This window comes from Canis lupus, chromosome 16, assembly GCF_011100685.1.
Source record: "Canis lupus familiaris isolate Mischka breed German Shepherd chromosome 16, alternate assembly UU_Cfam_GSD_1.0, whole genome shotgun sequence".
Classification (NCBI taxonomy): domain Eukaryota; kingdom Metazoa; phylum Chordata; class Mammalia; order Carnivora; family Canidae; genus Canis; species Canis lupus.
In genome coordinates, this window is record NC_049237.1 from 40,274,325 (window position 1) to 40,287,238 (window position 12,914).

General features: G+C 37.9%; 1 protein-coding gene and 1 pseudogene across 2 annotated transcripts in view; one reads left to right on the forward strand and one right to left on the reverse strand.

Annotated features, from left to right (window-relative positions):
* LOC102155402 overlaps positions 1–2,011 on the forward strand; it is a 32,989-nt pseudogene extending 30,978 nt beyond the window's left edge.
* MSR1 (macrophage scavenger receptor 1) overlaps positions 1–12,914 on the reverse strand; it is a 78,543-nt gene that overhangs the window by 20,978 nt on the left and 44,651 nt on the right. The window contains exons 8-9 of one of the 2 annotated variants that reach the window (XM_038560237.1): positions 10,210–10,263; positions 6,631–8,014 (exon numbers count right to left, since the gene is read on the reverse strand). In XM_038560237.1, the coding sequence (XP_038416165.1) occupies positions 7,971–8,014; positions 10,210–10,263 (98 nt within the window). In that variant the 3' untranslated portion in view covers positions 6,631–7,970. Of the gene's footprint in view, positions 1–6,630; positions 8,015–10,209; positions 10,264–12,914 lie in introns of those variants that run through there. The other variant, XM_038560236.1, reaches the window with a different exon arrangement.

Consider the following 12,914-nt stretch of genomic DNA (forward strand, 5'->3'; position numbering starts at 1 on the left):
AAAAATGTCTTAAATTTGGCCCAAGAAAGCTTAATCTGTCCAGTTATTGGCAGGGCTGACAACTCAGTACAGATTCTTTGACTTTTCATGAAGAGAAAATTATTTTCTAAAATAATTGAGTGTTTGTCCCTTGAATTGGTTTGGGAGGTATATTAAAAGACAATATACATTCTCCTTGTCATTGTGCGCAATATTTTGTTTATGCTTGAGACTGTTCAGAGCTCTAGGGTGTTATCAGGACTGAGTTGCCAGAACCGTTAGGGATTTTAGTTTATAAAGTCTTCATTTCCTCTGCATTTGACAGAAGAGGCCATGATTTCTGTCCAACAGCTGTGTCCACAGGTATTTCAGGACAGATCACTTGATGCCTCAAAAATTCAACAAACAAGCTGTTTCTCTCTTCTCCAGGAAACACTGCTTCCACTTGCTTAGCTTAAATGTTGGCTGTTTTAATGTAATCAGAGAAGGTACTTTTAGGAAGAAAAAAAATAGCAAATTGTTCGGATGATAACAGAAATAAAAGCAGGAAAAAAACCCTGTAAAGTGTGGGTTCTCAGGTCGAGGTACTGAATGCTTTATTTTAAAAGAGAGTGTTCCAGTGCTTATTCACCAGAGAAGGGGCAGGATCCATATGATGAAGCAGGATGCTTCTCTAGATAAGTCAGGAGACCAGGGCCTAGTCTCAGTCATGCTACAAACTTTCTTTATGGGCTCTACAACTGGGGATGCTCGCAGCTTTTGGCATCCAGCCCAGCTTCCTTCAAAATGTCTCCTGTTCACGAAATTCTCTGCAAGCTCAGCTTGGAGGGTGATCACTCCATGCCCCCAAGTGCATACAGGTTGGTCAAAGCATACACCAATTTTGATGCTGAGCGTGATGCTCGGAACATTGAAGCAGCCATCAAGACCAAAGGTGTGGATGAGGTCACCATTGTCAACATTTTGACCAACCACAGCAATGAACAGAGACAGGACATTGCCTTCGCCTACCAGAGAAGGACCAAAAAGGAACTTGCATCAACATTGCAGTCAGCCTTGTCTGGCCACCTGGAGACCGTGATTTGGGGCCTATTGAAAACACGTGCTCAGTATGACACTTCTGAACTGAAAGGCTCCATGAAGGGGCTGGGAACTGATAAGGAGTCCCTTCATTGAGATCATCTGCTCAAGGACCAACCAGGAACTTTAGGAAATTAACAGAGTCTACAAGGAAATGTATAAGACCAATCTGGAGAAGGACATCATTTCTGACACACCTGGTGACTTCCGCAAGCTGATGGTTGCCCTTGCAAAGGGTAGAAGAGCAGAGGATTGCTCTGTCCTTGATTATGAACTGATTGGCCAAGATGCCTGGGATCTCTATGATGCTGGAGTGAAGAGGAAAGGAACTGATGTGCCCAAGTGGATTGGCATCATGACTGAGAGGAATGTATGTCACCTCCAGAAGGTATTTGAAAGGGACAAGAGCTACAGCTCTTATGACATGCTGGAGAGCATCAAGAAGGAAGTCCAAGGAGACCTGGAAAATGCTTTTCTGAACCTGGTCCAGTGCATTCAGAACAAGCCCCTGTATTTTGCCGACTGACTGTACGACTCCATGAAGGGCAAGGGGACTCGTGATAAGTCCTGACTAGAATCATGTACTACTACATCCAGCAAGACACCAAGGGTGACTACCAGAAAGTGCTGCTGTACCTGTGTGGTGGGGATGACTGAAGCCTGCCATGGTATGAGCATCTAGGAGTGGTGCCCCTTTGTTTGCACCTAACAGTTCTAGAAAATAGCTTGTGACTAACAGTCCCCTTATGCCCGTCCCTGTGCCGATGGCGTTAGCATAGCCCCCTCCCCATCCTTATTTTAGTTGCCTAAGCATTGTCTGCTTCTCGTGTCTAGTCTCTCCTTTTAGCCAAAGAAATGAACACTCCAAGGAGTTGGAAGTGAAATCTATGATGTGAAACCCATTGCCTTCTTGTGGACTGTGTCATAAACAGATGAATAAACTGAATTTTTACATGATAAAAAGAACCCCAAACTTCCTTTATGACTTTGGACAAATTATTTTGCCTGTTTTCATTTTAATTTCATTTGTTATGACATCTTTTGCAATCACCTCTTAGAACTTTTGTGAGAATTGTTTTAGTCCATGAATGTACTTTGAAGAAGTTTGAGAAAGATGCAATATAATGTGATAGAATTTAAAAATAAGATAAACCAAGATTCAAATTCCTTCACATATATACAGGCTGTGTGATACTGCACAGGTTATTTCATGTTCTAAATCCTCAGGGGAAAAATAGCAGAGCGATAGGTTCCTTGTAAGGATTAAGTGAAGGAGGTCCAAACACAGTTCTCTGCAGAGTAACTGGCACAGAACACTCTTTAGACTATAGGCATTATTGTATGCCTATTATTGTATGACATTATTAATGTCATTATTTCTTAAAAATCAGATTTCTGGCCTAGTGATTGGGAATGGGTGATGGTAGCACAAAAGTATCTATCATGTATTAAAGAAGAAATTTTCAATTACTCATGTTTCAGAATTCCAAGGAGAGCATTTGGAAATCACATATCCCAAATCCATAACCCAGAGTTTCTGTAAATCACACATCCCAAATCCACAACTCAAAGCCCTGAATAAGAATCTCTGTATGTTGAGTCCAGCCATTCATATATGATAAAAGCCTTAGAGGCCACTTTGATGCTCACCATAGCCTGAGAATAACTGTGAGAACAATACAAGAACACACTGTGGTTAGTTAAGAGAGTTCTAAACCTCTCACATTATGGAGGAAGTGAACTAATACATTGCTGTCCAATAAACTGTAAGCAATTAACAAGAATTATTAAATATTAATGTAATAACAAAGTTAGGTTGTTCCACTTTTTCAGGGCCTTTTAACCCATACTCTGAGATTCTGAAGGGGGTGATCCTGCCCAACCCATCACTTGGTATTGACCTTACTTGGTTGGGCAGTGAGTGTGCCTCACTCTCTAAACACCACAGTGATTGGTCAAGGAAAAATTCAGTATCTAAGCAGAGACAACAAGAGTTCTTCTAAAGGAAAGAAGGTATCATTCTTTCTCGGACATGGGTAGATGCAAAGATTATGCAACACAGCAAGAGCCTAATCAACTATGAATTTATATATATGTTATATATATATACATGTACATATATACACAGAGTGAGAGGGAGGGAAAGGGAGAGAGATACTGAGTCTAAATGACTTAGTTAGAACTCCTGGATCCCACCATGCCTGAAGCAGAACCATCTCTTAGAATTCTTAATTATGTGAATCAATAGACTGTTTCTCAATTAAGCAGATTACCGTTATTTCCTACTTAAAAAATTCTTACAAATACATAGATGGCAATTATTTGACAATAAACATTAGAAGCAGCTTCCCAGGTCATCCTGTTTCTCATGAATTTAATCACCATTGGTTCCTGTCCTCCTAAACTGTATTAACCTGACAGTTTTTATTATTTTATGAATTCCATAATATAAAAGAACATCCCTGAAATGTGAAAACAAAATATTGAAAAGAAACAAATGAAGGTGAGATTGTTTTCATAACTACAAAAACAACAGAATGTCTCAAATTTATTTATAATACAACTGGGCCTCAAGAACTGGTTGACAGAAAAAGAGAGGCAGAGATTCCTGAAGCAGATCTTCCTCATTCTCAAAGTTCCAGGCCTGCACAGCATCTATTTAGACAAGACTGCTCACAGACACCAACAGTTCTTGATACCTTCCTGTTACTGAAATACATCTCCCCAAAATGTATCTGTGGAAGTCCTAACACCAGGTGAGACTATATTTAGAAATAGGGCCTTTATGGTGACAGGTTAAGGTTCATTGAGACCATACGGGTGGGGCCCTAATCCAACAGGACTAGTGTCCTGAGGGCACCCTGATCTTGGATTTCCAGTGTTCAGAACTATAAGTGAATAGTTCTGTGTTGTTTATGTTACCCAGTCTGTGGTACTTTATTCTGGCAACCCGAGCAGACGAATACACTTCTCTCGCCCCCTGCACCCCCCACCCCGCCCCATTTTGTGTTTTAGATTAGTTCCAAATGAAATGAGAAATAGAGTACCTCAATGGGTATAAATGTGAAAATACAGCTTTCTCTTTAATTCATAAATGAGAACCAAATACCCATCCCTGTTATGTCATGATCTGAACACAGTAAAAAACCTTTAACAAAAATAATTAATTTGTCCCTGAAATGCCTACTTTAAAGGCTTAGAGATTCTAATTCTTATGTAAAAGACTACAAAGGTATTTATTAAGGACCCACTAGATGTCTCAATATAGTAATAATAATTATTCACTTGGCTACCTTCTGTGATTAATACATGTTATTTTGGTATAGAAACAGCGTTTCTAGATGCAGGTGATATAGTAGGTAACAGTTTATAACAGGAGAATATAACAGGACAGTTTGGTATGGAAGATGTTTTGGAATAAAATAGATATCATTTTGTAGGGAAAAAATGAATTATGCTAAAACTTGTGGAGTTTTGGTAACACTTGTGCACAGAAAAACATTTGTGTTCAGGTAAAGGAATCTACCTTTCAGCATTTCTAGGAAATGAGAAATCAGAATTACACAAAACTTCATTAGGAAGAAAGGTGTTTTTCATTTTGCTAAAGAATTCACATTTGGATTCCTTTAACTAGTTCCCTACCATTAGCATCTGAAAGGTTGCTGGGAGTAAGTGGAGCACCCAGGAAAGAGGTGAGTCTGTAGGTTAAGGCACAATGGGAGCTATTTCTTAGACACTGCATGTGCAAGCAAGTTAGCTGCATTGTTGTAGGGAATTTGGTGTTGAGATTCCCAAGTTTTGCAGATATTTCAAGGAGACTATGTTTCTGAATAACAGATCTGGGGCAGAGACTGGAGGCAAGAGCTGAAGTAGTATGTGAAGGTGAAAACATAAAAGATGCAGATTAGTTGAGAACGCTATTTTTTGGAATTTGAAGTAGCAGAAGTCATATGGTAAGGATTTCCTCTCCTTAGCATCTTTAAATTATAGGCCCATTCTAGAAAACCAGATTGCTTATTACAAATTCCTTTCTCTCTTTTCCTTCTTTCTTTCATCACATATTTGTGGTATTTACATATAAAAATATGTAAGACTCGTGTGGGTGTGTTGAATGGAGTCATAGTTACCAACAGAGACTTTGGAAATTGATACGTCTGGCTTTGAATTTCTGCTCTTACATTTATCAGCAGTAAGCTTCAATTTCCAATCTATAGAATGGGAATAATAATAGTATCTACCTCAAAGGTACTTCTGAGGATTAAATGAGATAAAGCATCCAAAGCCCCAGTGAACACCCAATATTCTCTAAATGTTCATTGTTATAATTATTTAGTGTTTGGAGGACAGGTTTCACTTTGGTCAGTGGAATGCTTTGAGAAAGACCAGAAATCACTTAAGATTGTGCTGAGTCCTCAGTAGAAATCAATGGGAAGACAAATTGATATTTCATATCCTCGTATGAGTTTCAAAATAAGACACTCTAAATCCACATCCTAATTATAGGCATGAACAAAGCACAGTAAAAAATACTAACCAATGACACATTGCTAATTGGTATGTTCAAGACAGAGCCTCACACAAAGTGTTTCATCATATAACAGGAATTTTGAAACACTTACCCTTCCAAGTTGGGTGAGAACAGAGCAGAGGAACTCTTGTGACAAGCATGAGAGCTTGGTATAGACCTGTTTTTCACTGCGCATTACTCAAAGTGGTAGACTTGTGCATGTGAACTGGGCATTCAGCATCTATTTTTGTCTCAAGAGAGAAACGACGCCTTTCTTCCCTAATTTGTAGTTGAGGGTGTCAGACAATGTATGAACAGAGTCCCCTGGAATTGTCTCCCACAATCTCTAGGATCAGAGTCATGCTGTGGCCAATGTCAACCGAGGCCTGCTAGTAACGAAGAGGTTCCCCAGGTGCTAGCTGTCCCCCAGCACAGAGTGGGGTAGGAAGTCACATCTGATTAAACCACGGGCAAAGAGATCCCACTCATCTCCATGTGTCTACAATAATGGGCCAGTCAACGTTGTCAGTTTTCTAATGTTAAGGACCATCTGAAGACTAGCTGATTCCTCTACCTCCTCTTTTTTTTTTTTTTCTTTTTCACGGAGACTTTGGTGTCATGAAGGTGCAGACCCAGAGAACCACTGACAACTCTAATTTGTTTCAACGTTTCTTGAAGCTTTCTCATCAGCACAGTCTTGGGCTCCTGCTTCGTCCTTCAGAGCCTGGACTCTTGTTTTATGAGGTTGACATTTTGTTCTGACCTCTGTCGACAGCTTCTGGCCTCTGGCATGCACTCTGTTTAGTCACTTCTTTTATTTATAACTTATGCTCTTCTGCTTGGCTCAAACTCATTGATTTGCGATCTGGTCACACTCGTGTTTCTCTATCTAATGTAAAATCTTATCTTATTCTCTAGCATCTCTCTTTTTGTCCGTGACATTTATTTGGCTTCTCACATTTTCATTGTGCTTTCACTCCTATTCTGATTACAGATTTTACATGTCTGCGTGGTACCAGCAAGGAACAGCAGTTCCAGTTCAGAGAGACCAGTGTGAAGCATACTTTACGTGTTTAAAGCACTTTATGGTTTTACAGAGCATTTTCCCACACACAGTATCTTATGTGATCCTTACAACAACCCTGGGAGATAGGTGTCATGATGTCCATTTTATAGGAGAGGGAACGGAAGGGTTGAGAGACACATGGGCACACTACTTAGAATTTACTAGAAACTTAAGACTGTGAAGACTGGGACTAAACCTTGAATGAAATGAGAGGTGTCAAAACATGATCTGTTATTCTACATATTCCTTATTCCTTTTTTTTTTTAGTCTTCCTTTTCTTACCTTTTCCCTTTTCTCATTCTTATCCCTTTCTTCACCTACATAAAACATTCCAGCTCTACTGAAATATTTCATCATCTTTATGATCTATAATTGTATTTAAAGTATAAAATACAAGAAGCTTTTCAGAATAAAACATTTCAGCATTATTGTTTCATGAACAAATGTTCTTGCTTGAAATAGCCAGGTATTTAAGGAAACAAGTTCTGTATTTTGGTCTAAATGTGTTGAATGAACTGTCCAAGCTCCACTTAACTTCATTTATAAACTTGAAAAAAAAAAAAAAAAAAGGATAATTTGTAGAATAAGAAGGCAAGAAAGTTAAACTAAGCTAATCAAAATCAATTTATTTTTAATATTTTAAGGAATTTAATCATCTTGATCTTCTCTGAACAACTGTAGAGTCCTATTCCTCTCATAATATAGTTCTGCTGTATTTTATAATTGCCCATGTACATGTCTAGGGCTTCCAGGGACAATTAGCACTGTAAGGTCAGAGGCAATAGTTATCTTACTAGCTCCTATGTCCAGCTCCAGGAAGTATGCAATGAATATATGCTGAATGAATGAATGAATGAGTGAATGAACAAATGTTCTCTTTTATGTCATCCCTATCACTTGTTGAGAGTATTGTTTTTGAAAGTAAAGAACCCATATATAATCAGTATCCATGAGATGTCTCCTAGAATCCAATGGGTTAAATTGGGTTCAGTAAGACTTTAGATGAATAGGGTGGCAGAGGGCTCTCGGCCTGGTTCTGAGAAATGGCAGGAGCAGCCTAATCAGTACCTGAGAGGCATCCCAGCTCAGGGTGGTAGGAGATGGTGGTGATGGTGGGGTACTGGAGTGGGGGGAGGTATGAATGTGGGAACAGAGGCCCAAATAGCACAGTAGGCCAGAAGAAAAAGCCATGTGGAAGCTGCATACCACACAGGAACCAAAGTCATTTGGAGAAGCCACCAAGGGATCTTGGAGTCGGTTGTGCTGATGACTTGTCCAGAAGTGAAGGGCCTTTTAATGAGATGGTAGCAGAGGGTGTCTTGCCCAACCCACCTGATCTTAAAAGGGCCCTGCCCAAATACGATCAGGGTGTTGTACCGGTCCTAACACATATATAAAAGAGGAAATTAGTGATTATTCCTTTTATATTTAAATCATGCCTGAAAAATATTAAAAATGTATATTAAAATAACTCAATATAAATTGTTATTTATCAGAATTAATTGAAGATATGGGGAATCAGGCACTTTCATGCAAAATAAATTGGTCCAACCTTTTTGGAGCCATTCAAAAGAAACCATCAAACTGTAAAATCCATGTCACCTTTGAACTACTGATTCTACTCTTAGTAAATTCGCTATTATAAAAATAGTTCCACAAGGTCATGTATGCAACTGCCGAATGTAGCATTTCTTATTAAAGCCAAACCATGGCAAATAAAAATCATCAAATGTTCATGACTAAGGAATAGAATGATGTATTATGGTAACTATGTTATAGTTATATAATGCAATAATGCATAGTCATTAAGAGAAAAGAGCTAGAGTCACATGTACCAACATGGGCAGGTGACTGACATATTAACTTAAATGAGGAAAAAGCAGAACATACTATATAGATGTTTGTGTGTATGATTCTTTCTCTCTTTTTGAAACATTATGGAGTTTTATGTACTCTCTATGAGGGGGTGCATGGAGGGAAATCTGGAAGCCATAAACACGTGTACACAGAAATATCTCTATTATCGCTTTCACAAAGAAAGTGTGAGCATAAAGTTCAAAACAGCCATGAAAATATAACTGAAAACATTTCTGAACATATCAGAAAAAATGTCCAACACATTTGATAACCTCAGGTAGCAGAAGACCAGGTGGGTGGGTGTTCAGTTTACACACTGCAAAACAGAGACGTTCTTTACTTGCCAAGTTCCCCCAGAGTCAAGGTTAAGTAGCTCAGAGGAAGTCTCAAGAAAAGGAGAAAAATAGATAAAACCACACCAAAGATAAAGATAGAGATTAACAGGAAGATAGGGAAGAGTTACACAAGGAGCAAGTGAAAATAATTGGAGTGACAAGGACAAAGGAGACTAGGTGGGATAAAAAGTATTACAGCAGATAAAAGTGATCACTTTAAAGGAGAAATGGACATAAAGGAGAAAAGATATACTAATGTTTCCATTCTCTTACTATAGTAGTAACAACACTGATAATCATGGAATCACGCTAAAGTGCTGTGAGGAGACACACAATATACTCAATGTTGTTCAATTGAGGGGTAAGCACCATCAACAATGCAATGATTGTGAAAAACATCATGTAGTTACATTATACTTTAATGGCTGGCACTCAAGGTGGTGATCCTAAATTGTCTAAGGGTGGTATCCATACAGAGCACAGGCTAAAATAATTACTTTTGCTATAAGGCAGAGAAATTGGTACTATATTTTTTAAATAATAACTACGACTGAAAAATGCTAGATTTTTGGTACATTAAAGGATTAGCCATAATCGGTGTAAACCAGACCCTGGTGGGTAGAGATTATGAGCACTGTGTGTGTGTAGCAGCGGTTATTCCCACAGTCACACCTCCACTTCACATGCAACTCCTACTGGGAACACAGTGTGGGGATTCCTCAGTTCCTTTTCATAATCCTTTTACTTGATCTGTGTGGACTTAGCCTAGACACACAGCTGGTTTAGAGCGTATATTGCAGACATCTCATCTAATATTTTGTTTTTAGGGGCCAATATATAGGAGGTCAGCAATCCATCAACAGAGATCCCTGTGTGAAATCTATTCTGTTGCAATTTTGAAGGTCTAGGATAGAGAACACAACCTTTCAAGTTTTTAGCAAAACAAAACAAAACACAAAAACCCCAGCCATCAGAAACCTGGTCTGCCAAGGTTCTCAGGTTATCTAAATTCCTAGGTGGAGCTGTTCAGTTAGCTCAGACAGTAGGTAAGGAGGCTGTAATTGTTTCTATTCATAAACTCGATTTTCCTTCAGCAGATTGAAAATGGCTTGAAAACGGAACAATTTCCTTTGTGGAATTTTTAGAAAACTGTGCTCATCATGAAAACAAAATACAAATGGGTAATGAGACTCAGAGTTGTATAATTTAATCTATTTGTTTTACTCCAATTAGCATGCTTTATTTGGAGAAAACTGTGGCGGACATCCACAGAAACTCTGTGGATCAATGCCTAAATTCCCAACATTTGCATCGAGCCTAGACCACTATGATCAAAGGCTTGTTTATGACAAGGCACACAGAAAAACAATGAACCGTCAACTTACTTAGCATGCTTCCACTCCCTTTGTCCCCCTTCTGGCCTTTTGGTCCAGGATTTCCTTGGAAATAAACAAAAAAAGCAACATTTTTTGTTGTTGTTGTTGTTGTTGTTATTTAGGGCCATTTAATCATTTAAAAAATTAATTCCTGTAAGTGGACACAGAGATTAATTGCTTTAAATAAGAAGAGCATCACAAGGTAATCTGGAAAATCAGTTTAGCACAACTGACAGATATTCAAATGCAGTGATGTTGATGCTGATAATAATGGCTCTTACTTTATTTTCACATTTAAAATTTTTTTTAAACTTATTTTATTTAGGGGCAGCCCGGGTGGCTCAGTGGTTTAGCGCTGCCCTGAGCCCAGGGTGTGATCCTGGAGACCCGGGATCGAGTCCCACGTCGAGCTCCCTGCATGGAGCCTGCTTCTCTTCTCCCTCTGCCTGTGTCTCTGACTCTCTCTCTCTGTGTCTCTCATGAATAAATAAATAAAAATTTAAAAAAAAAAGAAGAAGCCTGTCATTATTCTGGGTAGGTCCCTTACATACATTAGCAAATTATTTAAAAGGACACTTTTCCATTGTGTCCCATTTTCCTAAAGCAGGCAAAACCGATGTACAGCACTTTTTCTGCTTAGCCATCTTGTTTGCCCTCTTCTTTTAAGTTCGATTTTCTTCCTCTTCCAGGAAGCTTTGAGTCCTTCATCTCATCTTAAACCCTGACTCTGTATTTCCCATTACACATTATCTCGTTTTCCTTTTTTTTTTTTTAAGATTTTATTTATTTATTTATTTTTTTCATGAGAGACACAGTGAGAGAGGCAGGGACACAGGCAGATGGAGAAGCATCCTCTCCATGGGGAGCCTGATGCTGAACTGGATCCCAGGACTCTGGGATCACAGCACAAGCTAAAGGCATATGTTCAACCAATGAGCCACCCAGGCATCCTTGGTTTTCCATTTCTTTAGAGGAAAGAATCCCAAAGACGGGCTGTGAATGAATTTCTGAGAACTGCTAAAATCCTGCTGACTTCATCCTGGGGGGAAGCTAGGAGGGTCTGAAGGGCATCTAAGCCTATAGGCTATGTTCTTTGGCTTTGAGAAACCTCATCTATTTACATAAGGGTGTGGTACAAAGGCTATCCTTTTATATGAGGGTCAGGACTTCAAATAGGTGTCAAAAACATTGTTAAATCCTGGGTCTTTGCTAATGGTGACTATTCACCCACAACTCCACTTTCAAAGGTATATCCACAAGATTATCTTTTAGTACTAAAAAGAGATTTTACTTTTTCCAACAAGAGATTTTAATGGTAACAATTGCATCTCCTCTGAGTAGGGCTATTCTTGCTTATTGATTCTTCTTCCAATGTTTCTCAAGTATTTATCTGTAAGTAATCACCTTCTTGGCACAAATGCAGGGCTGATCCTAGTACTAAGTCAGAATCTTTGCTAAGTTTTTGATTTCCCCCAACAAAATCAAGACCCTCAGTCTTTGCATCCGAGGACATAGTTTAAAACCCATGGCTTTGTAATAGAATAAAAAGAGCATTTTAAAAATTATTTGAATTATTTTGCTCTGCTACTTACCAGGTATGTGGCTCAAAACAAGTTTTCAAACTTTTCTGAACTAAAAGTGTATTTTTTTTAACAAATGAAGAAATAACACCTTCATTGCACTACCTTGAAAATTAGCATCAATGTTTATAAAGCATCTTGCCCATAAAGGGGTGAATATACTCTTATTGTTTTATGATTCCCAAAGCTTAGCTAGAATGGTCTGTCTCACTCTGGTTTCATTCTCAGTGCATGAAAGAGGGTTTTTTCATCTCTGTTGACTTTTTATGGCACAATTATTTTAAATTTTACTTTAAAATTTTAATCTTTATTTACATTTTATTTTTTGTTCTTTCCCTAATTTAGCTTACTTTGTCTTCATCTGTCTTTGTTTTTGAACATTTGTTCTTATTCACCATTTAAAGATTTTTTGATCCCCAATTCACCAGATTTAAAAATATAAAATTATACTGAAAGTAACATGAGAATTGAAATTGAGCACTTTTAAAAAGCATAAATTGTTTCCAATTAAAATTTTAGTGTGAAGATTTCCTGAAATGCCAGCCATTCCTTATCAGAGTATGATGAAGAGAATGCCTCTAATCGCTTTGCATATATGATTACACTGTACATCATTATAGTCACTTTTTAATTGTGGTATAGTCATTTCAGGTAATGTGAAATTGGCAAAAAAAATCATTAATTTATAAAAAATACACAAAACCTTTCCTATTTTTTTTAGATATAGTATCTAAGTTTCGGATTCCCCAAGAGGAAAAGCCTAAAAATATTAAACAAAAATTGGGAGGGTGGATTCAAAAGGGTGTAATGATCAGTTCCAATTCTTTTCAGAGAAGATAATATAATAAACAACAAGCTTAATTTGATCATTTTAGCATTATTTAGTAAAAAGGAAGAGGCTGTACATTGTTCTTGGGAGTCTTTTTATATCACAATTGGTTTTGGGTAGTTTAGGAATAGAAATGCTTGCTCAAGCCAGGGCACTGAGTGAATGACCGACTTAAATCCTGATAGCTCTAGGATCCTATGATAAATAAAAAAATCAGTTTTTAAAAAAAATTTTGGCTTTTTATCCTATACTACTCTTTTTTAAAAAAAATAACAAAATGAAACTTTTCATCTTATAAATAAATA